The 25,330-nt window shown below is 38.4% G+C and overlaps 2 protein-coding genes across 10 annotated transcripts in view; both read left to right on the top strand.

Moving 5' to 3' along the window:
* Positions 1-10,812, top strand: part of RAB27A (RAB27A, member RAS oncogene family) — a 39,133-nt gene extending 28,321 nt beyond the window's left edge. For 8 of the 9 annotated variants that reach the window (XM_062583962.1, XM_062583960.1, XM_062583961.1 and 5 more), the window contains 5 exons: positions 572-744; positions 2,357-2,442; positions 3,189-3,292; positions 4,018-4,141; positions 8,364-10,812. In XM_062583962.1, coding sequence (XP_062439946.1) covers positions 592-744; positions 2,357-2,442; positions 3,189-3,292; positions 4,018-4,141; positions 8,364-8,562 — 666 coding nt within the window. In that variant the 5' untranslated portion in view covers positions 572-591 and the 3' untranslated portion in view covers positions 8,563-10,812. The remainder of the gene's footprint in view (positions 1-571; positions 745-2,356; positions 2,443-3,188; positions 3,293-4,017; positions 4,142-8,363) is intronic. The other variant, XM_062583966.1, reaches the window with a different exon arrangement.
* Positions 10,813-15,036: 4,224 nt separating this feature from the next.
* Positions 15,037-24,440, top strand: RSL24D1 (ribosomal L24 domain containing 1). The gene is made up of 6 exons (XM_062583542.1): positions 15,037-15,173; positions 17,511-17,624; positions 19,919-19,991; positions 20,440-20,503; positions 20,974-21,059; positions 22,952-24,440. Exons 1-6 carry the CDS (start codon positions 15,093-15,095, stop codon positions 23,023-23,025), a joined length of 492 nt encoding a protein of 163 aa, XP_062439526.1. The 5' UTR covers positions 15,037-15,092; the 3' UTR covers positions 23,026-24,440.
* Positions 24,441-25,330: the final 890 nt, after the last annotated feature.

Here is a 25,330-nt window from a genome sequence, read left to right as displayed (position 1 = left end):
AAAACGATTATCATACAGAAGACGACATGAACCAACTTTAGTTAAACTACTTTGAGAGTCTCTTGTTATGTATTCAGAAAAAGTTCAATAAATGTTAAATGTTTAAGGCAGTGTGATGCCTTTTTATTTAAGTATTTTGGGGAATCTGAATTATTCCTGTATATTAATAATCTCACAGTGAATGCAAGATCAGAGTTATATTACTGATATGTTTAAAGTAGATTCTTCCAGCTTCCACAGAGATTAAAACAGTTCTGCAACTCATGCTACAGGTATCTCAAATAGTTTTCTTTGACCTTGGTTTTTATTCTTTCTTGAAGAAGTTAAAATTGTGTTGCCTCCTCTTTGCAGTAAGAGGAGTGTTATTTAAAAAAAAAAAAAAAAGTACTTTTCAGCTGGACTGATAGCTGCCATAATTGAGAGTTTAATGTGAAAGTAGTGCAGAAGAGTACAGCATTGATCCCACTACTGGATTCTTTGTAGTTCAAATAGTGATTTGTATTTTAAATGTGACAAAAGATGCCTTAGCGCAGTTGTTGAATAACTAATGCTTTTTGCTTTGCTTTCTAAGGTGTCGCCTGAGTTCTCACTATGTCTGATGGGGACTATGACTACCTCATCAAATTCCTAGCGCTTGGCGATTCTGGAGTAGGAAAGACCAGCCTTCTTTACCAGTACACAGATGGCAAATTTAATTCCAAATTTATTGCAACGGTGGGCATTGACTTCCGGGAAAAGAGAGTGGTGAGTTTTCACAAATAGTATGCTCCTTTAAAACTATAGCTGTCTTTGTGATGGCTAGGTTTTATTTTAAAAAGTTTAACCTTCTGATGCTTATGTGGAGGCATACAATCCACAGTTACTGTGTAATTAATCTTCTCGTAAGGAAGTTAGTCTGCCCGCCCTAGCTCCCCCAGACTTGACATAAGAAGAGCTGATTCTCAGCAACCTCTCGCTGTTCTTTAGCAAGTGTTGATGAGCACAGCTGCTTGGTGAGCTGTGATCCTACTACCCGGAGTAGCACTCCCTATGCGAGTACTGATTGGGCTCAAGTAAAAATGGTTTTATTGTTTGTGAACTGAAATGGCTAGTGACCAAAGACTGCAGTGGTAATTTTAAAACCATTAAAAAAAGAGAATGAAATGATCTGTCATGATATGTTATCTTGCTTCCTAAAGAGTTACCGGTACCAGAGAAAAATTATGAAAAATAAAATAGAAAGGCCTTTTTAACTCCCAAATTATCATTAAATGTAAGGCAAACACATTTTCGATTTGAGACCGCAGAGCGCTACTTTATGACCAGTCGGATGCTGGTCCTTACTGCACTAAGGAGCTGAGGTGGCACCGTGCCCTTTCCTTTCTCACGCAGCAGCGTCACACACCTTCCAGTGCAGCCCGCTCTCGCTTCCCCAGCGTCCGGAGACCTGCATGGTGAAACGGGCATTGCGTAAACTGGCTTTTGAAGGATGACGTGCACCACAGTAATAGGAAGGAATAAATATCCTAATGAGATGCTGATCTGTGGAATAAGTTAGTATGCCTTTTGTGGGACAATAAATGTGGTGGGGTTACTTGATTAGCATATTTGGTAAATAAGGAGTAAGTTTAGGTACCTGATTCACATTAAGGACAGCTTGCTGAATTTGTGGATAAAGATGTATTTGTATTTCCAGCAATCCAAGTACAATGATAGTTCAAGGAAAAGAAGACAATGCAACCTAAAATGTTTTATAATGCACAAATATTATTTTTATCTGATCCTTCTAAAGCTAACGGATGTCCTTATTTATGCTTTTGTGCTGAATAAACTCTTCAGCATTTATTGTTAGCATCCAATTTCTTCTTTTATAAGCTAATATATGATAAGATCTACCCTCAGCTCTTTTTCAGCAATCTTTTGGCAGTTAAGAAGAAATGTCATTATCTTTATGAGTATATTGTGTTTGCTAATGAGGTTTTGTTAGTCGTACAAATATATTGCCAGATTGCACGATCTGATTGTTGCTGTCTTATAATTACATTTTAATTTGAACAGGATACAAGATAATAGTAAAAAATAAAAAATTGAAATAAAAAAGTAAACTTGCCTAAGGAAACTCAATGGCCATTCTGAATATATATTGGGAGTCCATGGTCTATTGGAAACTTTCTCCAGTTTTTAAAAATTCAACTACATGAATAATTAAAATGCAACTCTATTACTAAGTCATATAAAGCAGAAGGTTTGAGCCGTGGTCGGGCCTTGAGTCAGAAATGCTAGTTTTGCTTCATTCAAAATGTTAAGTATCAGGGTTTTTTTGCTGTTCTATAAAGGCTGGATTGCTAACACTGTCTTGCAAATTTGACTTTTGTAGGTCTATAGACCCAATGGGCCAGATGGCATTAGTGGCAGAGGGCAGAGGATACATCTTCAGCTCTGGGATACTGCAGGGCAGGAAAGGTATGTTGTCTTTGTTTGTTTTTCCCTATCTAGTAAGTAAGGCAGTTGTCAGGAAGCTAGACAAACAGAACTAAGTATATGAATTTTATTTATTGATTGTTGTATTTTAGTCGTATGACTTGACAGATAAGGGCTCTTACTTTAACAGTTTCCCATGAGTACGCATTAAGTCACAGCTGTGCTAAATTAAAACTTTTTTTTTCTCTCTGTCTTTTGGAAATCTTCAGTTTACTTTTTCTTGGCCGATTAGTACAGATATTTTTTAACCTTTTATATTTATAGTTATTGTTGTTATTATCATGGATATCTTGAGGTCTTGGGAGAGTCAGACAGATGAAGTCAAGTCAAAGGGTTCTTTTCTAGTTATCTGTTGAAAGACAAGAATCCTTGCAGCTGAATATCTTAAAATCAAGAACTGATGTGTGCTGTAACAGATTTCAGTGTTGTATGAACTTTACTGCTCTTCTGATTTCTTGATTAAGGTGTGCTTTAGAATATGAGGCTTGATCTACAGCTCTCAGGCTTGAGTGGAAGGTCTCGCTGACTTCCTGAGCCCTGGATCAGGCCACAGTAATGCTAGCAATTTGTGTTAGCCAACCATCAGCAGAAATAATTGTGATGAATATTTTGTTCTTGCTAGTTAAGTTTTAAGTTATCTCAGTTTTATAACTGTATACAGTTACATTCAGTTATGTATTCAAATTAACTTATCAGATGTGCCAGCTAACTTTACTTCAATGGTCTAGGTTTCGTAGCCTGACAACAGCTTTCTTCAGAGATGCAATGGGGTTTCTTCTACTCTTTGATCTGACAAATGAGCAAAGTTTCCTCAACGTCAGGAATTGGATAAGTATGGCATTTTTTTTTCTTGCTTGCTTGCTTGCAGGGATGTTTGCAAATATGAGGTGTTACTGAGAAATATTTAGAACTGAAAACTTTTTTTTTTTTTTAAAAAAAAAAGCTTTTTAGAGAAAAAAGAAAGTAAATGTTGCATTCAGAATTGTAATAACTGCTAGTGGTGGTTTCTAGTGCTTACCTGAAATTCAGCTTTGAATGTGTATGAAACCAAGCTGAGAAAACTTTGTATCCCTGACTGTGGTATCCTTCAGCAACTTAAATCTGTGAAAGCCGATGCAAAGTTTCAACTTCAGCTTTGCCAGCAAGGTTAACGGAAAGCAAATGTTACTAGGCTAGTGTGTCTAGGGGAAGCAGTTTCCAAACCCAGGAAAAAAAATCAAGAGATGGAAAGTATTCTTTCTCCCTTCCTAGCAGCTCACTGAAGACGCTTGGTGAGCAGAACTCCTCAAGCTACAAATACGGAGCTTCTGTGCTAATGTTACCAGGCTTCTGCTCTCCAGTTTGTTCACTGGGTGCGTGATAGTGCATGTCCACCTGCTCTCTGGTTTCTCTGCGCAGCAGGAGAAATCCTGCTAGGTAACAGCAAATACCTAGAGAACAGGAGTTTTCTTTCTTTTTGAGAGTCATCTTCCTGAAGTTCTTGTGTCTCCTTAAAGGTACTAAAATTCTTGGTGAGAACAGCACTCAAGTGAGCCTAATTTTTGTTGTTGCTGTTAGGTCAGCTACAAATGCATGCATATTGTGAAAACCCTGACATTGTATTATGTGGAAACAAGAGTGATCTGGAAGACCAAAGAATGGTGAAAGAAGAAGAGGCAAAGGAACTTGCAGAAAAATATGGGTAAGTAACTTCCTTCCAGTTATTGTTCTGTTTAAAGCAAAATGAAATACGCTCTCTGTGCCACTTCTGTATACTGGCAGGTTATTGTGAGAATAAGCATTTTAGAACACTTAACTGTCCTGTATAATATCTTGTTGCTGTCAGAGGTCAATGTTTTCTGCTTTGCCTAAAAATACATACTTAATTTTGTAGAAATCTCACATGGGAGATCAAGTAATCTTTCCTTGGTAGGAAACAAAATAAATCATTTCACAAATGTTCTGGAAAAGAGGTGGAATTTAGCTGGGAAGGCAGATTAATAACAATGATCTAACTTCCTCTTGCCTGTGCTAAGGCTTTCTGCAGGGCACAGAGAACCCATTTTTCTCAGATTTTTGAAGAAAACAAGAATAATACTAAGCAATGATACCCTAATTTATAGTTTGAGTTTTATCTCAAAAGTTTGTTGTAGGGCAGCTGCTGTCACTGGCACAGCTGTTGAAACATGCTGCCTCAGTTTCTCTGAGAGCCTCTGGACCACTTGCAGGCATCCAAAGAGTTTATTTTATAGAGTGCTGCGTTCTTACAAAAGAGTGATTCTGGTCCAGACCACAGTTCCCCATGTCTCTCCCCAAGCTGTCTGTGGGGTGCTGTGCTACCCTTTCCCCTCCTCACCCTTTCTTCACGGCTGTTCAAATTGCCTTCAACTGTTCAAGGAATTTTGCTGGGCCTGTGCCCTACCTGAGTTCTTAATGGCTGTCCTCAAAAGGTACTCATTCTCAGCCATATTTTCTTGAAGACATCTAATTGCTCTCTTAATCTTTTCCCTGAGAGTCCCCAAAACCACTTAGGCCAGCTGAAGGCGACAGCAGCCTTGCCTTTCCCCATCTCTGCTGGCACGGATCATGTGTCCCTAAAGGAATAGTGGCAAAGCTTTCTTCTGATGGGATTCTTCCAATAGTAAATTCCATAGGACTCTTCTACCCTGATAACTATTCCATGAGTCTCATCTCTGGACTATATTTGCATTCTAGTGAAGATCAGATGTGTATTTTTGAAGCAAGTCTTCTGAGCCATTTACAGTGATTTGATTCACATTGTGGAGTAGCCTTGTAGCATGTGAACTGGATTTCTTTTCAATTAAAAACTAAACCAGAAGATGTATTCCAGCTGCTAATGTGCATTCAGTCCAGGGGGTCGAAATAGCGCTGGTCCGAAGACCTGCAAAACGCCTCTAGTGTGAACTTCAGGTCCTCAGCCCTAATTGGCTTGTTTTGCAGGCCTGGTCCTGTTATGCCATGTTATTTGCTATCACAGATGTAGTCAAAAATTAGCTTTCCTTGACCTTGAAGAATCATTGGAAGGAGGCAAATCTGAAGCTGACTGTGCATTAGAGACGATTGGGTTTAGTGCAATATTACCTGCTTCCTTTTTCGTCGTCCTACCGACGTGTTTGTTTGAATTCTGTATCTCACAGCTAACAGCAAGTGCATGGGGCATTTTAACTGGCTGCTTATGAGGAGCAAAAACTTCTGGGAGTGAACAGCAACAGATGGCATGTTTCAATTTCTTAAAAGATTTGAAGGAGATCTTTCTGCATGTCACTTCATCTTCTGCAAAACAATTTCTGAAATGTTTATCACAGTGGCTGAAAATGCCAACTTAATTTAGGAATAGGGAATGAAAAGTCAAAGTTACAGGTCACATCTGATCTGCAGGCAGTTGCAGCGCTCTCTGCCCTGTGGAAATGAGACAGGATAGCTGCTAGACTTTCCCAAATGCAGCTGGGAGGAAGCAAGATAAATCCTGCTACAGCCAAGAGTCTGCTCATGACAGAAGTGGGTGATCCTGAATATCCTTTCTAGGGAAAGGCCTTGTACGAGTCAGTGTTGTATTTTGAAAATGTTCATAGAAGACTTAGATACTGAGACAGGATTATAGTATTTCTGACCATTCACTGGATCTTGCAAATTAGAGAGAAACAAGAAATACTTCAAATTTTGAAGGGATTATTTCAGCCTCTTGGGGAACAGCACTGAGGCGGCCGCCCTAGCACCACGCTGTGGGGAGCACTGAGCACCCAGGGTCAAAGCCCTCAGACCACCTCTCAAAGCACCCTGACCCTCCACAGCAAAGACGACTGGTAACGTGTGTTCGGTGCCAAGGTGCTCAGAAACTCTTGTTGTCCGGCAGGACCCAGGTGGGCTGAGCAGCATTGTGCAAACACAGGATAAACCTTTTAAATAGAGTTTGCAGTTGAAACGAATGGAAGCGGTTGAAGCAAGACGCGGTGGCCGGGAGGATCGCAGTCTGCATGGCAGGAAGTGGTGTCCCCACACCCCGCCTGAGCTGTGTCAAGTGCTTGCTGCAGCCTTCTAGAAAACGAGAGTTTGCAGGCGAATTTGGGAGTCGCGTGCTGGGAGCAGTTCCCGAGTACGAGGGCGCACGCTGGGGGGAAAGCACGCAGGCATTCGCTTGAAAATACTCCAGTCGGGTCTGGTACAACATGGGCCATAACTTAATATTAAAAGGATATGACTGTAGGGATCCTTAAATAATACATTTCTCTCTCTGTAAAAATCCTTTAAAATGAGGGTCCTCTACTGATTTAGGGTACAGTCTAAAGTGCTCTAGCAGGCATCTGCCCTTTCACTGTTCTGCCACAGTCAGACTTATTGTTTGGCAGGAGTTAGAATTAAATTTAGTTAACCTAATGGTGTCCTTTGGGGCATGGCACTCTCTGCAGCCCTTTCTCCTCAAAAGGAACTGTTATTTATTATCCATTGCTCCTGGTGTTGGTTACATTTGTTTGTCCTGGCATTAGTGTACAGATAGAAACCCCCGGTATCTTCCTCCCCTTACTTCCTCTTCCTTCTCTTCTCTTTAACACCAAAGTTAACTTTTCCAACCTTATGCTTCAAAAAATAAAGGAAAGAATATTCAGCATTCATCTACTGCCTCTTACTGCTTCAGGTTCTCTTCTTACATCTCTAGTCATCCTCCCTCAAAGCAGTGACTAATTTCAAACCGGTGAATGTCAACATCCACTAGGCTTTTTACTTGCTTGTCACTCTCTTCCCATCTGTTTTGATACTCTTACCCCTTCTCATCAACCTCTTTAAGTGCATAAGTATCCACTGGAGATAATTATGCTCATCTTCCTATTTCTGTATCCTACTTTTTTTCTTCCCCCTTGTCCCCTTCTGACTTGTATTTTCGGTCATCCTTATGATAATAATCATCTTCCTTTACTCAGTCTTCCCTTTCCTTAAGCTTCTTTTCGTTTGTACTAGCTTTGTTCATCTCCTCCTTTTATCTTGATAATGCTTGTGCTTACTCTTCTTGTTCTTTTTTCTGTGTCTGTTCACCCTGACAGTCTGAACTCTCCTATCTTTTCTCCGTTTCCCTGGTTCTATTTTGTTTTCTCCGTTATCTGTATTGCCAGTCATATCTGCTACTTTGCTATCTTGATAGGGATGTGGCATCCAGAGCAATGAAAAAAGAAGAGAAAATATCTTGTGTGCATTCTCCATTTTAACATAGATGCCTAGCTTCTCCCAAAATCTGCCTCCCAGGTCAGCATGCCTGGCAGGTTACTCATATATTTTTTCATGTTTGTCTGCAGTTATTTGGTATAGATGGGGGTGAGAATTGGAGTGCTCACTAGGGGAGGAAGGGTTGGTGAATTCCATAGAAGGAAGAATATCTTATCCCTAACTTGGGGCTGTTGACATGTGTTTTAAAACAAGTGCTGCCCCAGTTCAGTGACACCTTTTGTAATGATGACAAGAGCACCACATCTGGGGCCTTTGCTGCCTTGCCTGAAGGGGAACGTGCATACGAGCTCTCCTGTCTTGTGATGGTGCTGTAGCTGATGTGGAGATGGGTAAGCACAACACGGATATGCAGACAAGACCATGTAAAGTAATTGAATCTCTTGTGGGTGAGCAGAACTGGAAGAACAGACTTCAGAAGCATAACTTTTGGAATTCGTACCTACTGGTTCTATGTAAAATGTGTATTCCACAGTGTAAACTCATGCTTATCCTTCTGCTCCATCTACAGTGTGAGCTATTTTGTTTGTATTTCAGACCACTGAGCACTCAGTCCCTTTCTCCTCTGGAGTGTCAGTAACAGCCTTTGTGTGTTTTCTAAGCGTGTGGCAGTAATCATTTACTGGTTTTGTTCCTGTGAATATAAGCTGTATGATTTAAACTTGTTTTTTAAAAAAAACTTTCTGCAGAATACCGTATTTTGAAACCAGTGCAGCTAATGGGAGTAATGTAAGCAAAGCCATTGATACTCTGCTTGACCTCATCATGAAGCGCATGGAACGGTGTGTGGATAAATCCTGGATCCCAGAAGGGGTAGTACGCTCCAATGGGCACAGCTCTACGGAACAACTGAACGAGGAGCAAGAAAAAGGCAAATGTGGCTGCTAACTCAGTTACAACAGTTGAATTTAATGTGTATGCTAAGGTATAGTACAGTTGCAGCTTAACTGTTTAACCTATGGACCAATAGTATCATATAGTTACATTATGAAGCTATAACAATTCTTGGTGTTTCCTTTTGAATAACATTGACCATTGCTTGGAAGGTATGCAGTTTATTAGTGGATAAGGTAGAGGTTTATCAATTTGGTGTAACACTGGATGCTCCCTGAATTCTCTTCTTTAGAGGGAAGAGGAGGAGGGGAGTTTTCATCACCAAACTTAGAAAAATTTCTCTGTATGGGCAAGAGGAAAGAGTTGGCATCTGAACTGGACTCTCAGTTGCTATTTGAAAGCTCCACTGAATACACAGACTAAGCATTTAGAATAGATATTGTGACTGTTCTTCTTAGTCTCTAGTAACAGTAAGTTTTCTGACAGGCTTCTTGATTTTGAAAAGAACAGTTCATAATTCTATTTGAACAGAAACGTTTCACCATTTCATCAATGAACAACAGTAGTAAAGAGCAATCCTGCTTTTTCTGCAAAAGAATGCAAATAGTTCTTCTTTGCTCTTGCAAAGTATCATTTCTAGTGATGAAAGCTAAAAGAGCACTGTTCTGTATGGAATAAAAAAAATGTCTAGAGAAGCACAGCAGGTACACACTTAAAGCAGTTTGGGTATGTCATGAAATTGAACATTTAAACTACAACTGTACTATTTAAAATATATCCAACATATGTATGAGACCTCTTGGCACCGTTTGAATTTCCAGAATATGCATATACGTATATTTATTATGTAAATGGCATAAGTGTACATCTGTTGTTATGTTTCTTTTGTATTACCACTTGTGTTCTAACAGGAATGTAGGGCAACCTACAAGATTTCATCAGAGCTAGTGCTTTGTGCTGATTTTGCTTTGCCAAACATAGATTTGGAATGTTTCTTCAAATTTGGATTGAGAAATGAATAACGATTGTCTTCTGTGAGACATAGCTGTCTAAGAAACCAGTTCTAAGTCAGTATTTCTATAAATTCATAGTGCTCATTTTCACCTGCCAACCTTTGTGTCCTGTAAATCTTGGTTATTATATATGACTTGTTCATTTCCTTTAGATTATGTTTAAAAATTAATAGTTACTTTCCCCCTGCTCCCCTTTTCTTTTTCTTTTAGATCACGTGAATGTCTTTTGGTTTCAGTGGTTGATGTTACTCCTTGATCATTTTTATTTATTCTTATGACAACATAAAGAACAATCAGTATTTTTTTTCCAGACTGATTTGAGATGTGCCTACCAAACTGTTTATACCCTGGCAGAGTCTAAAGTATTGCCAATTAAAATCATAACATGCCAAACTGAGTCTTTTTACAGACTTTCCATGACTGTTTGTTTACAAAACTCCAAAGCTATTACTTCTTTAGAAATTATATATTTATTTATTTAAATATTCTGTCTGTTTGGCAACTGTGAGTTCAGGCAAACATTGACATCAGTTGTCAACACAAATTGCAACATAACAATTTTTTTTCGAAGGACCAAAAATGTAAATTAGAATAGGAGCTAATTATGAAATTGTATTTTTGATGTAGCCTCTGGTTGTATTAGAAATACAAAAATAAGCGTTAAAACTTGGCACTTAAAATATTTTAAAAGTAATGTATTTTTCTTTAACAAATGCAACATGTAAATATTAGATTTTTTTATCAGAACATGCACAGAATATTTGAAAGTGCAATATAATTTGATTGCTAGAACAGAGGTTAAAGCAGTTTATATTGAATAAATATAATTTTTCTACTATACAATACCAAGAATCTAAAATGCTTGTGGACTGGAATTACTGTAGTTTAACTCAGAGTGCCTTTTGAATTTACCATCATGTTTCTGACCAGCGGAGTATTAAACTCTACTGTAGGACACAACACATTTCAATGTACTTCAGTGTCTGAATTTCTTTTAAAGTAACTCTCTGCTTTTCAGAGAGTTGTAGTGGAACTTTGTCATACATGAACTTTAACAGGAGTTCTTGTGTTTACAGCTCCATCCAGTTCCTGACAACAGTATGGATTATTGCAGCCAGCTACTGAGCTAAGTGACTACTGAAAAGGTGTAAAAAATATTTCCTTTTGGGTACCTACATTTAAAATGGATATTAAATACTGAAACTGTCATATTTTTGTCCTGCATATTGTATGTAACTATTTACTACATAAAGAGAGTCTACATAAAATTGCTTTGATGCAAAACCATAAATTTTGTGGTGTACTTTAGTCTGTTCCAATTATTTTGTGATAAAACTTCGCTTCCTTTTTAGCTTTCATGAGAAATCATGGTAAATGTTTACTGACTGTGAATTACAGTATCCTTACTAGTCTAGCACTGATTAAAAAAAAATCAGAGTTTTCATGTGATGAGAAACTTCATTTCAAGAAAAATTTCCATCCTGTATCAGATGAAACTGTTAAGTTCTGTAATGGAGCGGAAAGTTTTGGAAAGCATTTACATTAAGATTCTTTGTCCCAGGATTTCTTGCCAGTATAAAATAGTTGAATATTCCTGACCTCAACTTTGTCCGCATTTGTTGAACTGAATTTTAGCATTTTGCTTTGTCTCAGTTCAGTGTTAACCTGTGTAAACGCGCTGTCTCTATGCCTTATGGCTTTTTTAGTTCAAATACTTGTAAGTTTTCTTCTGTGGCATGAGTATTCCTTGATATTCCTCTCTGGCACTGACTGAACCAGTCTGGTGGGGGCCAGTGCATCTTGAGTGATAGTGGAAGAAGCCCAACTCATAGAAGATCAAGATTTGAAGTATAGTAGTGACTCCAGTGAGCACAGACAAATACCAAACAGATGGAAAACAAAATGAGGCTCAAGATTCTTCCTCCATAGGAATGCTCCATGCTGGACAACATACTTGAAGGTGCCTCCTGTCCCATTACCAAAAGTGTACTTCTCTCATCCACCCCATATAATCCTGGCTTTTGCTTAGTGTATTGGTGTTTCCGGACTAATTCTATCCTCAAATGTAGTAAAGTTCTAAAATGGCTGCTCCTTAGCAGTCTTCTCAGTTAGCATTTCCAACCTGCTTTTCAAGACTTAAGCAGCATCTCAAACTTGTTTTTTCTTGAATGAATGAACTTCATGGGAATAACAGAGGTGGCATGTAATTCTGATATCTTTTGCCAGGTGTGGGGAGTTATAACACTTCTGCATTCATAGGATGTTCAGAAAGCTGCTAATGTGAGCACATAGCCTGTACAGAGTAATTGGAATTAGGCAATGCATTTTGTAAGGCTTCTCACCTTTTAGAAGTGATAGAGATTTTATTTTTCAGCCCAGCTGCTTTTGTGAAGAGCCATGTAGATGCCCAGATGTATGATATGATATGCTGGAGGGCAGAGCTGCTTTCAGAGGTTCCATGATATGCTGGAGAAAGGCGCTAACCTGTACCTCATGACATTTAAGAGGGGCAAATGCAAAGTCCTGTGTCTGGAGTGGAATAACTCCACGCAGGAGTACTGGCTGGGTGCTGACTGGCTGGAAAGCAATTTTTTTGAAAAAGCCACTGCCATCAACTGTAACAAACAATAGCAAAAAGCCATCAACAGCAAGTTGACCGGGAGCCAAAAGTGTGCCCCTGTGGCTTCTGGAACAGTGTCCTGTTCTGGCCACCCCAGTACGAGCAAGATGTTGACATACTAGAGTGAGTCCAGCAGAGGCCACCGCAGGCTGGAATACATGGGCTTTGCTCAGCCTTTGGAAGAGAAGGCTGAGCAGAACTCTTACTGCTGTCCTTACTGTACGGTGGGAGGGGATACTGAAGATGGAGCCAGGCTGTTCTCAGAGGTGCACAGTGATAGGATAAGAGGCAACAGACAAAAGTTGTCACATGGGGAATGGCTGATTAGATATTACAAAAAATTCTTCACCATGCAAGTGATCAGACATTGGAACAGGAGCCCAGAGAGGCTGTGGAATTGATATGGATACCAAAAAGTCGACTGGCCAGAGCAGAGCTCCTGAGCAACCTTATATAATTTGTCCTGCTTTAAGCAGAAGGTTGGTCTAGATAGCCTCCAGAAGTCCCTTCCAACCTACATGATTCTATACTTTACAAACCCAAATCTGTAATGCACATCTGTATGTGAGAGTTGCTGGCACCCTTCCTATTGGGAAACCTAGAAAAGTACTTAAGTATTTGCAGATCAGAGCTTTGTTACAAGTTTGATTGAGTTAATTGTGTTGACACATCTTGTGAAACAATACTTGCCATAATAATCTGTGTTAAAAACCAAACAAATGAACCACTCGTTTTGCTGCAAAACCTTCTCTTCTAGGAAGGCTGTTTTCCAGCTGGAAACCTAATTCAGTCTGTGCAAAATAACTGCTAAGGGAGTAAAGTCAAATACACTTTTTTGATAATTAATCTAGATTTTGACTCCAGCAATCTTCAATCTATATTGTCTTAAACTCAGGAGAGAGTACTTTAAACCCTCAACATAATGACTTTGTCTTGGGTATATATTTGGAGGAGATTAGTACCTTGGCATGAAAATTGTATTGAGAAAAAACATCTAATCAGAAATGCTTGCCTTCCTATCCTATCTGTGTTTTGGAGGCGTTGGTGGTGTAGTCTGTAATCTGCACTGCTTAAATCATAGAAGCCACCAAAGATCTCTCAGTATTGTGCCAGGAGCAAGCTGTTTGTAGTGAAATAAATAAGCCCATGGGAAAAAAGTCATATGGGCAGGAAACTCAAACTAATCAGAGTGAAGGAGAAGGCTTGTAATTGCATATGCCAAAGCACAGCTGCCCTAGACCTAAGTGAACTTGTTTACTGTCTTGTGGTTTTGCCTTTAGTTGTAAACTCAGTGTCTTCATAGCTTCCCTCCTAATATTGTCTTGTTTATGTGTCTCTACTATTTCCTCTTATCAGCTGGGTTGCCATGTTCTGTCACAGCTACAGAGCCTTCCCTCCGGCATGCAGCATGAGACTAACATCCTGTGCAGTGCTGTCTCGCTGAGTCAGCTGAGACTGTTCCTAGGGGCTCGTGTGATTGCTCATCACCGGTCATGCGCTCTAGCGGGGGCTCCTGCTGTAGGATGTGGCTGAGGCCTGGTGAGGTTGGTGAATCTGCCCTACTAAAACAATTTTTGTTTTCTTCCTTCCCTCTTTTGTGATACAACCCCCTTTTCTGCTGTTTGAGGAACCAAACAAAACAAAACAACCCTAAAGGCATGTGCTATTTAGCACAGGGATTTCCCCCCAGAGATTCTGATGGTTAGGTCCTTCTAAACAGAGAAACAGCAGTCATGGTGTTGGAGCCTCATATCCTGAGGAAGACTTCACACTTGAAGCCTAGGATAGCAACCTAGGATCAAAGAAGGAACAGAGAGAAGATAAGATCCCAATCCAGGCCCAAACAGTCTAGGAAGGTGCAGGGCACCCAGCACTTAGGTTCTTTCACAAGAAACAGGGAACATGGTAGAAGGGGAAGCAGTGGGAGCAAAGGGTTCCTTAGAGTAATCGAGGCAGAGCCATCAGGTTTAGACAGTACTTCAAATTCTGCTTTAAAAAACTAATTGTCCTGTAGAAAGTATAGATCTTACAAATGTGGAAATGGAGCAAGAAGTGATTTGATGTTTATATCCTGTGGGTAAATGCTTGTGTTTCTTGACATACTACTACTTTCTCTTCTACTTCCCCCGCCTCACCCTGTTCGTATAGTGATTTAGAAATTACTGCTCCAATACGTCAATGACTGGAGCTCTCTTACAGCTTTAAGGAAAGCAGAGCAGTGAGTGCCCACCAGTACAGAGCTCCTCTCGCTGCTGTTCACGTGGAGGCGTGGTGGCCCAGTTTCTCATTTTGGAGCAATGATCTCCTTCGTATTTTATATATGATCCATCTGTTGTCTTTCTCATGAGATTTTGCTAAGATATATAGGAAGCCTCATGGACCGCTCTACGTTTTGAGATGTTTAAAGCCTGCCAAAGAAATAAAGACCAATTAGAAAAAGCTTACTCTGCCTCAGGTAACTCACAAGGTATTTCAACGCTATTAAGTTTGATTTTTTTTTGTATTTTTTCAAATACAAATTTTTTCAATACAAAAAAGCATTTTTTGTATTTTCACAATCACAAAGGCCTTCAGTCACGTATTTTCTCTAAGGAAAACCCTGGATTTCCAGGCACGTTCTAACGAACTGATCTTTTCTGATCATCCCGTCTTGCCCGGGAGCGGGGTTCGCTCTCCTCCCTGCTGCCTGAAACCCAGCGCAGGTTCTCGGCGGGCCGCGGTGCCGCCTGCGCGACGTCCGTGTGGCGGGAACCGGCCGGCAGCTCGCTGCGGGCCACGCCGGCGCCCGCGGGAGCGGCACCCGCCCCCCCACCGCCGGCGTCACGGCGCACGGCGCACGACGGCGGCTGGCCCGCGCCGCGCCCCGTCGCTTCCGGTCAGGCGGGCCCGGCCGCTTCCGGCGGCGCGGCGCGGACTTCCGGCGGCGCGGCGAGGCGCGGCGGCGCGGCGCGATGCGGATCGAGAAGTGCTACTTCTGCTCGGGGCCCATCTACCCGGGCCACGGCGTCATGTTCGTGCGCAACGACTGCAAGGTGCGGGGCGCCGCCGCCCGGGCCCGGCCCGGGCCGCGGCCCCGGCGGCACGGAGCTGCCTGAGCAGGCGCGGAGCTGAGCCCGCCCTGAGCGGGCGGCGCGGCGCGGCGCGGGTGTCCCGGGGCTCCGGTGCTGCCCGCCCGCCGCTGCCCCGGCGCCTGCGGCAGCCCGAGCGCACTGAGCCTGCCCGGCGGCTTCCCGTGGCGGGCGGGCTCGGCGCTGCCGCTCGCCTCCGTCGTAGCTTGAGTAGTTCTGTTCGCCGGAAAATGGCCATAGGGTTTTAAATACAGAAAAAAAAAAAAATTAGCAAAGGAGAAGGTTAGATGTGAACAGGTGATCTGTGAAAGAGCAAAGGGTAGTGGTAGATCTGGCTGAGGAAAGCGGGGGAAAAACATGGTGAAAATGGGAAAAATACGTTTTTGAAGATAGTTACATCAGCTAAAGATTTTGTACTCTTCTGTGGGCACTTTCTTTAAAAGCGATTATTAGGTGGGAAGGGAAGTATGGGATGGCTGAGGAAGGAATTTTTGAAAACTCGTGGGTAAGGAATGCTGGCTTTTTTTTTAGTAAAGTTTCAGCTCTGCTTTGAACATTAGCTAAAGATTTTCAAAGTGATGTACAAATTAAGGGGGAATTAAGAACTGTAGACAGGGATATGAACATTTCTTCCCTCCTTCCTGTTGGTGTCTTTCTGCTGTTTTACCTCACTAAAGTGATGTATTTCTTTTGAATGGAAAATGCTGGTTGGATGTGGGAGAGTCAAGACAGAAGGTTGTTCTTTAGCTCAGCTGTTTGTCACATAATCCAAATATTAGTTTATGTAAAATGCCAAGTACAGACAGTGACAATTTTTTTAAATGTATCATTAGTGCACCTGAAAACTTACCCTGGATAAACGTATGACACTTCCATGGGTAGCAGTGGCAGATGCCTAAACTGAGTCTAGAATAACATAGTTATGAAATTGAAATTCAACATTTTTTTCAGTAGTCGCGTCTGGAGAAAGATAGTTTAAGCTGCAAATGCCAGAGTGAGATCCAGATATAGAACAGGGAAATAAACTGGCTGATCAGTTCTTCATGACTAAAATATTTAGAAATTATATAATGGGAAAAAAACTTTGTTATGGATTAATTCTTGTGATCCTGTCATAGTCACAGTCTTGTGCTGTCCCATGTATTATGTTTTGATAAGCGTTAAAGGCTTCATAACAACTTTAGTTTATTTTCCTCCCAGTAATGAGGAGGACTGGTACACAACAGCTAACGTTCTGTGGGCAGAATGAAAGACTGCTTTGAAATGTTTTCTCTGTAGTAACTTCCTTTGCTTGCTTTATTGCCTGGTGTAATTGCACAGTTCATCAAGCAGTATTGGGAACCTGCTTGATAAGAGCTCTCTTTAACTGTTAGTTGCTTTTCTGCGATTACAGTGAATAAAATTAATGCTACAGCATTATAGCAAATATTTAACATTATTCTTATGAAAATACGAAGTTTGATTTAATGTATTGAAAATGAACTATGTATGTTAACTTTAAATAATATGTTGGAATGACTTTCAAAATATAAAGCGTTTGCAAAAATATAAAGTGTTTGCAAAGGTCCCTCTGTGGCATGAATGTCCTTGCTAGGTTCTTACTTAGTCAAAGACCTCCTTAAGCAATAAAGAAAGATTTTAGTAATATTTCAGCTCTGGAAATTTAGTGGTGTTTTCAGTGGGACTTCTGTATATTACAGACAGCTATATTGTAGACTAATTTCTTCTTATTTACTTGGAAAATGACTATTAAACTACTTTTTTTCGAACCCAGTGGGTAGTTAGGGTTATGCTCTCATGAATTGTTGACTTCAAGAATATAGTTTAATTTGAATTAATTTTGATAATTCTTTGTGTGTCATATTTTGCAGTTTGTATTCTGGAGCAGTATAGTCTTACTGGACGAGATCATTATTTTATTTAACATTAAAGATATGAGAAATCTGTAATAGAAAAGAAAGCGAGTATTACTATGTTTCTTTTGGGTTTCAAGCCAAGTAAGTACAGCTATAATAAAACCTTAGAAATTTTTTGAAACCCCACAAATCTATATGCTGAACTGAGAATAAAAGCATCTGTAGTTACCAAAATGCAGTTTCATTTTCAGAATGATAAAAAATAAAAATAAAATCCCTTATAGTTGCTTAATAGCTATATCTCAAATTAAAATGACGAAATTTGAAAGGTCTGTGTTGTTTTCAGTGAGTGTTGATGTTAGAGAGGCTTCATTGTTTGATATCACACTTGCTTGGAAATGGGCAGGAATAACATAATTTGACTGTAAACTTTTTTTTTCTCAAGATATTTAGATTCTGCAAATCAAAATGCCACAAAAACTTTAAAAAGAAGCGAAATCCTAGAAAGATCAGATGGACCAAAGCCTTCCGGAAAGCAGCTGGCAAAGAATTAACAGTGGTAAGAAGACAAACCAGTGTATACAATAACTCGCTAAAATGGCAGAAAATAAACCCACTCCTCTTGCGCAGAGGTTAGGTTAGCTAGCTGAATGCTTTACCACTTAATTAGACGAGTGCTAGGGATGGAGTAAGTGGGGGAAAGGAGGGACTGTGGAGGGCAGAGTGAGACTTTTCTTGGGAGTAAGTTACTCATTTAGTTCACTCTATTGCTGGCTTCCATACTGAAGCTGAAAGGAGATCTGTTAATCTGGATTATGGGGGGTATAGGGTACCTTTCAGAAGTCTGTATTTTATATATTAATTTATATATACCCGTACACACGCATAAACACACCACACACAAGCTTGTAGGACAGTTACCTTTCAAAATCTCCTTAAAGCACAGAATGTATAGACGGAGTCTCTACATGAATAAGAAAGTTTCAGAAATATGTTAAAAAAAAGTTTCAGGATGAAGTTACCTCAGTGGTAAAAACACTAAATATGTATATTTGGCAGGACTATCCTTAAACGGTTCAAGAGTTACTCTAATTTAATTATCTTTTTTTGACAGAATACTAACAATTCAGTATGTAGTTTTGATACAATGATCTGCTACTGTCTGGATCTTCTTAGGAAGGATTTTTTTTTTATTTATTTGATGTTATTGTTAGACACCATCTTTAATCACTGTATTCTGTAATTATGTTGCTTGCTTTCAAGTTCTTTCTGGCTAATGAATTACATTATTGAAAAGAATTTAAAATCTTAATTTAATTTTACTTCATGCACATCTAAACAATGCTCTTATTTTGAGATCCAACATATCTAGGTTATGTATTAAACACAGTACATAGGCATAGTGCTTTGTTTTAGTACAGTCGGTATTCTTTCACAAATAAGATTTGGGGGGTATCTGAATAGTCTTGGAGCAATGAGAAGTACTGTAGTTTGGAGAAGGTGCCAGTTCTCACTGCTTTGAATGGTTAAGCACATTGAATAGAGCTTATATGTATTTTCTTGTTTTCCTGGATTTCAGTGTTCTTCTTTAAAAAATACACACACACACACACACATATATATCAAAAAATAAGGAAAAGCATTTGGAAAGTCATAGGCCTTACAGGCACTTGTTCATAAGGTATTTCTGAAACACTGTTTTTATTGCAGCTTCCAGTGTTTTTGTGCAATCATTCAGTTGTCCCCTCACCTTTGGAACTGAAAAGATCCATTGGCCAGTGTGAGGCAGCAGTAGTTTATCTATACATTCATGCACATAGTTTAGAAGACCCTGGCACTTTGAGTGTCTGCTACTGTTATGATATTTCCTTTGGCTGTGTTTGTGGTGTGATACAAAACAATGCTGTGTATTATAGTAGGTAAAAGCTGACTCAGTTTAGGAGAAAATCTGCAATGACTGATGATGTAGTACTGTGTGACAGTTTGTTAAAAATTAATTTTAGGGAATTTTAGGAAGAACGAGAAGAACAACTTACAGATGTTAGTATACTGTGTATCCTACAGCTTGTAGTTGTTTTTATTGTGCTGTTTTGTTTTGTTTTTTGCATGATACTACCCATTGCAAGAACTTGTATTCATTTCTCTTGTATTGGACCATGGTTTGTGAGTGTGTATGTGACATTTGCTACTATATGTTGTTTCCTTCATTGTCTTTTGCTCAAGTGAAGGTTGTCAGCTGGTCCGATAGCTCTGCAGAATCCAGATCTCCAGATCTCTGGAGAACAGAGATCCTGTTGTCAGGGAAAGATCTTCAGTTAAACTTCATATAAAACTAAGTATACATAGCAAAAAAAAAAAAAAAATCTCTCAAACCCTTAAATACACCACATCACCCAACTGAAATGTATTTCAGATGACTTTATATTTTTTATTAAGATGGCGTTCCAGTTTGAACCTTTCAAAAATTATGGATTATTGAATAAAACTTGTTTGACCTGCAGTAAATGTGTCCAGTTCTTCATGTTGTTAATTTTGCCTTCCACCTGTCTAGTCCAAGACATTTCATACTCCAGACTGGGACTTCCCTGTTCCTTTTGTCTCATTAGAAAGAAAATAGCCCAGGGAAGTGTTTGGTAAATAGCTCTCTTCAGACAAATCACTGTGGCATCTGGCATTTTGAGGTTGAGCGTTCTGATACATTTCCTTATAGTTTGCTAGTCTCTAAAGGGTGTTGAAGTGCAAGAATTGAGATTCTAAAAGAAAAAAAATACGTCTGATAGAGTGCTACAATAACTATGTATTGAGCTAAGTATGCTCCTGTATGTAATCTGTATTTACTTTTTATTTATATAGGATAATTCATTTGAGTTTGAAAAACGTAGAAATGAACCAGTGAAGTATCAGAGAGAGTTGTGGAATAAGACTGGTAAGTCATCCTAGCAAAAGCAAAAGATGGACTGTGAGCAGTTAAATTTTCTTTTACATGCACATTTTTCAGAAGACTTCTCAGAATACTGATGTCTGTAGCGAATGTTCTTTGAAAGTACTAGAAACATGACAAAATTCTTAATGTAGGATGTGTTGACTTCTGAGCAGGTGCAGAGTTTAACTTAATTATTTTTTTTCAGAAAAGCTGATGCAGCATTAATCTCTTTTTTAACTATTATCTTTGAAAAAATTAAGTGGTTCTCCAGCTTTTGTTGCGATATTTAGATATAGAAAATGTATGTAGGCATTCCTTTGCATTGTATAACAGCTGTTTCTGATGTAGAGGTTTCATATTCTGGAATACTGTAACGGGGCTCTATGAAATAGTAGATGTTTTTAACTGTATGTATGCAAGCACATTTAAAACAACTTTTGCTTTGTTTCAGTTGATGCAATGAAGAGAGTGGAAGAAATCAAGCAGAAACGCCAGGCTAGATTTATTATGAACAGGTAAGGAAGCTTGTATTATGGGACCTCTTGCAAATCCATGTTAGATGTTCCACCTTTCCAAAGATATGATGAACAGAACATTAAGATGGTTATTTGCTTGCTACGTACACAGAAGTCCAAGCAGTGTGGTAAAATAGTTGAGTGGACCAAACACCTATGCTGTATTGGCTGACTGAGAAAAATAGCTTTTGAACACTCAACATTAGTAGGTATATTTTGATGTTTCTAGTTTGAAGAGTCCAAAATTCAAACAAATTCCTGTTAAGAATTGATATAATTCTGACTCTTTTCTTGTTATGCATCTGTATGTGCTTGAGTCAATTTTCAAATATTTTTATGGTTATTTCGTTATAGTCACAATTATTTACCATTTACATACCTTTAATACATGGCATAGCTTTAACTAAACAGGAAACACACTCCTCTCTGAAGTTAATTTAATCATGTTTATTCTCCTACCCCTGCTTCAGATTAAAGAAGAGCAAAGAGTTGCAGAAGGCAGAAGACATCAAAGAAGTCAAACAGAATATCCACCTTCTTCGTGCTCCACATGCAGGTAAGTACTCAGTTTACCTAGTTTGCTTAGATTAACTTGTGTATACAATGTTATAATGATTTAATATTATTTTCTTGTATGACTAATTCTACAGACCAATAATGTGCATTTTTTTTATGAGTGATTTGGGTATTATATATGGAGAACAGTTCTTGCCATTAAACAAGGGTGATATCCTGATTCTGAATCAAGTGCACCCTTTTACTTATCTAGTCCTGCATGACTCTTTCTCCTTACTGCTCTATTTTAAACTGCAGTCAGTACCTGGTCTTTTCTGAACTATATGTTTGTTACTAATGCATTTATCTAACTCTTGCCATTGAAATGAATCATTTAAACTCAACAAACTGAACCACTGATTAATAAAAAAAAATACAGTAGTTAAACTCTACTTTTTGAACTTGTTAGTTAATAATACATTGAGAGTTTTTCTGTAGTTCAGTGTGTGTAATGAAGCTTATATGAAAATGCCATTTCTTTCAGTGTTAGGCCTACTTTTTTAATATCATGATAGTTTTAATAACTTTCATCAAAATCTTTACCAGTTCAGATATAAGAATGTATATTCATCAATGAACTGATTTTTTTCAATTGGCTTTCAGTTGCAGAAACCAATTCCTTCTAAATCCTATGTTTTCTGAACTCCTTATTACAAGTACTGGTTTGTGTTAGATGATTTATTACAAGTACTGGTTTGTGTTAGATGATGTTAGTAAAGTGGATTGTACAGATTCTTTATTTAAAAAAATAATGGGACACATGGCAAGTAGTAAAAAGTCTATCAGCAATGGGCAGAAATTGAAGCACAGGAAGTTCCGCTGACCGTGAGGGGGAATTTCTTCCCTGTGAGAGTGATGGAGCCCTGGCACAGGCTGCCCGGAGAGGTTGTGGAGTCTCCTTCTCTGGAGATAGTCAAGGCCCGCCTGGATGCAACCCTGTCTACCATGCTCTAGGTGACCCTGCTGAGCAGGGAGGTTGGACTAGATGATCTCCAGAGGTCCCTTCCAACCTTATTTATTCTATGATTTTATCCATTCATTATTGTTTTATATGTATATTAAAAAAAATACCAGCAATTTATCTCAGCAGGTGTTGGTGTGATACATTATTGAATATTAACTAGAGTTCTGTTTACATTTTTTCAGTTCATGTGTTTGTGTTAACAACAGTCTTAGGATTGTGTGTGAAACAGACTTTTGTCAGGATATTTTAAAACTTTGATATAATCTTGTTTTTTGATGGGAGGCAATACAAATCAGGAAAGGATCAAAAAGATCTTAAATTTGAAAGAATTAATCTGCATTTTTTGTCTGTTTTGTTCAGTTCATTAAAAGGATGATGCACAGCAGTGTGTAGTAGGTTTGCCAAGTGATAGCTACCTTTTCAAAGTCTTGCAATTCCAGCTGGCCTGAAAGAGAGCAGGATCAAATATCAGTTCTGTGCAAGTTTTCTTGTGGCATTATTAAGAACTATCATTATTGTCACCCAACAGCATTCAGGAAGGTTTAAATCTTTGTAGGTAAATAGTATGTGAAAGCTACTGATATTTAAAAAATAATGCATTTTTATTATTGCTGTGCAAAGTTCTGATTAGTTTTGCCAGCTGTGTCAAAGTTCATAATACTACATGAAAAAAACATTTACTGCATTTTAGATTTTTGCATAAAAACAGTAACAGCTTTACTGTTGCAGCAGTTCTTCAGTAGTTTTAGATGGTAATGGAACAGAATAGTAAGAATGGGTCAGCTTGAGTGGTTTACTTCTAAATTACTGTTTCATCAATATATTCGGGTTGAGTATTTCTTCTGGAACAGAGGGACAAATCATTTAAAGAAAAAAGTTATTTGAGCTTAGAGAGATGTTTTGAATTTAATCCTTTCTTTGCTTTGAAGGCAAACCGAAACAACTGGAGGACAAAATGGTGCAGAAGCTACAAGAGGATGTGGCTATGGAGGAAGATTCGTAAAATGCTTGTGCATTTATATTTGTGCCTCTTCAACAGTTAGCAGTTGCTAACCGTCTCTCCAGGCATCACTCAGAACTGTGCTTATATAGTTGAAGAAAAAATACTTTTCATTGAATAGTGCTCACTTACAGGTTATCTAGTTTTTGTCCTCGTAAAAAATTAAGTAATACTTGTAAAATGGTGGTTCTTATGGATAATGGTTTGGGCAGTACTTACAGTTATCTAATTTAACAAAACCTTGTCAATAGGTTGGAAAATAAAGCATATTGTTTGTGATACTTTATACTCTTTTTTTTATCAAGAAAAACAGTGTAATTTTCATTTTCCCTGATAAAATCAAGGTATAAAATATACTGGCCCTGGACTTATTTTTATCTGATAGTTGTCTGTAGTGGTAAAAGCAGATTTAAAAGGTATCTTAATATTTACAAGTTGGAACAATGCAGATTTGTTTTCTGTCTGCTTTTTGGGAATATTTTTCAGCTTATATTATAAATGCAGATTGTATGTAGGTTTTTTTTTTCTCCTCTGTGTTTGAGTTAGATTTCCCAAGATTAGATTGTAATTGATGTCTAAAGATTAGTTTATAATTGATGTCTAAGTCTGGCAAAGCTAACATAGAGGCAGGCCATACTGCCATTTGGAAAATAACAGGAATAGTGATAGCTTACAGCTTGAAGTTGGAACCATCAACATCCTCCCAAACTACTGAAACTCAAGTCTGAAATGTAATCAGGCTGATTCATATGCTCAGTAAATCACACTTTTGAGTGTTTATAATGTAACATAACAGGATTATTTTGATAGCAAAGATAATCATATTAAAGTATAAATATATTGCGTATCATATTGGTATTCATCTTTTTCATGTCATCAGTATTCAGATAAACTGCTCTTTCAGACAATCAACAGTTTATTTACAACTGTATGATTAGAGAAATCTTTAAAAAGCCTTTAAAATAGCATTTATCTCTTGTTAGTACTAACTACCCTGAAAAATAATTATTTGTAGTTCTGTTCCAAACTTGAGTATGTGCTAAATCAGTTGGAAAAATTACTTGTGTACTGCTTACATGTGTATTGCATAACTTGGGAAAGAATTAGATTTGAACATTTTAAGATAGGTGACAGTGGGGAATGTGTGACATGAATAGGGCATTGTACTCAAAATTTTTATCTCTTAATTTACCAATTATGTTTAGATATTTAGAAAGTTTTGATACATTTGGGGGATATAAGAGCTTAATTCAAACATAACTTCATGGAATAAACAAAAGAGTTTGTATACTTTAAAATTTGCTAATAAGGTGATGTCATCTTGTACGTATTTTGTATGTATAGTATTAGTATTTCCCATATAAACTGTAATATAGATAACATCTCAAAGGTATATAATAAATTGACCAGGAAATACATGCCAACAGTATAAATTCAGTAAGATGCTACAACAAATTCCTTGAACGTAGTGAAGGAAACACCCTACAGAAGGCTAGTTGGCATCTTTATGTGTGATTATACTGGCTAACTAGCCCCTTATGTTTGGATCAGGCCTTCACTAGGTAAATTCGATGAATTGTTTGGTTGGCTGAGTAGCTGAAAAACACATTTTATTGCTTGCTAGGAACTTAAATAATTGAAAATACTGATGTTGGAGGCTTGTTTGGAGGGAATAAGGCAAAAGATTTTTTACTCTAGTGTTTAATCTGCCAGTTTATTAACAGTGGGAAAGTATCAATGAGGTCAGTCTAGAAATTGAGGGAGAATCTCTAAATTTACAGTCTCTTACCCACCACCTTGCACTCAGTGTTTTATGGAACTTTTTTGGAGGAGGTTTCTGAAAGAAAATGAAAATACTAGGTGCTTTTCTGAGAGATAGCGTTTTTTTATAAAGTATCTTACTTCACCAATCACTAGTGATGATTACATTCAGTCTGCTTGTTACATTACTGTATTGGTAGTTAGTTTTGTTGGTGACTTCCCTTCATACTGCCCTCATCCTCAATGCTTTGCTTTTATTTTGACTGTTGGTAGTGGTGTGTGGTATTACTGCTGAATCCAGTGAAAGATAATTGAGGTCTAAACTGCAGATGATGAAAATGATTCCAAAGATGACAAGGTTTCGAACTGTAAGTACAGCAACATCCTCAGGGAACGTAAGATGAAAGAAAAATTAGTTTCAAAATGTCATATATGTTACAAGTAAATTAATTGTTCTGGGAATGTTCTGAATCTATAGAATTTCATTAGGAACACAAAGCATATGGAATGTGTCTTGTTCTTATGGATTACAAATGTGGCTAATACT

The sequence above is a fragment of the Rhea pennata genome, chromosome 10 (assembly GCF_028389875.1).
Source record: "Rhea pennata isolate bPtePen1 chromosome 10, bPtePen1.pri, whole genome shotgun sequence".
Taxonomy (NCBI): domain Eukaryota; kingdom Metazoa; phylum Chordata; class Aves; order Rheiformes; family Rheidae; genus Rhea; species Rhea pennata.
The sequence above is the reverse complement of the archived record's forward strand: the minus strand, read 5'-3'. Positions and strand labels throughout refer to the sequence as shown.

Excerpts from the sequence above, each read along its gene's own strand:
- RSL24D1 (XM_062583542.1), top strand. The coding sequence starts at position 15,093 with ATGCGGATCGAGAAGTGCTACTTCTGCTCGGGGCCCATCTACCCGGGC. Across the intron at positions 19,992-20,439 it reads AGAGTTGTGGAATAAGACTG|TTGATGCAATGAAGAGAGTG; the intron begins GTAAGTCATCCT and ends GCTTTGTTTCAG. Across the intron at positions 21,060-22,951 it reads TCTTCGTGCTCCACATGCAG|GCAAACCGAAACAACTGGAG; the intron begins GTAAGTACTCAG and ends TTTGCTTTGAAG.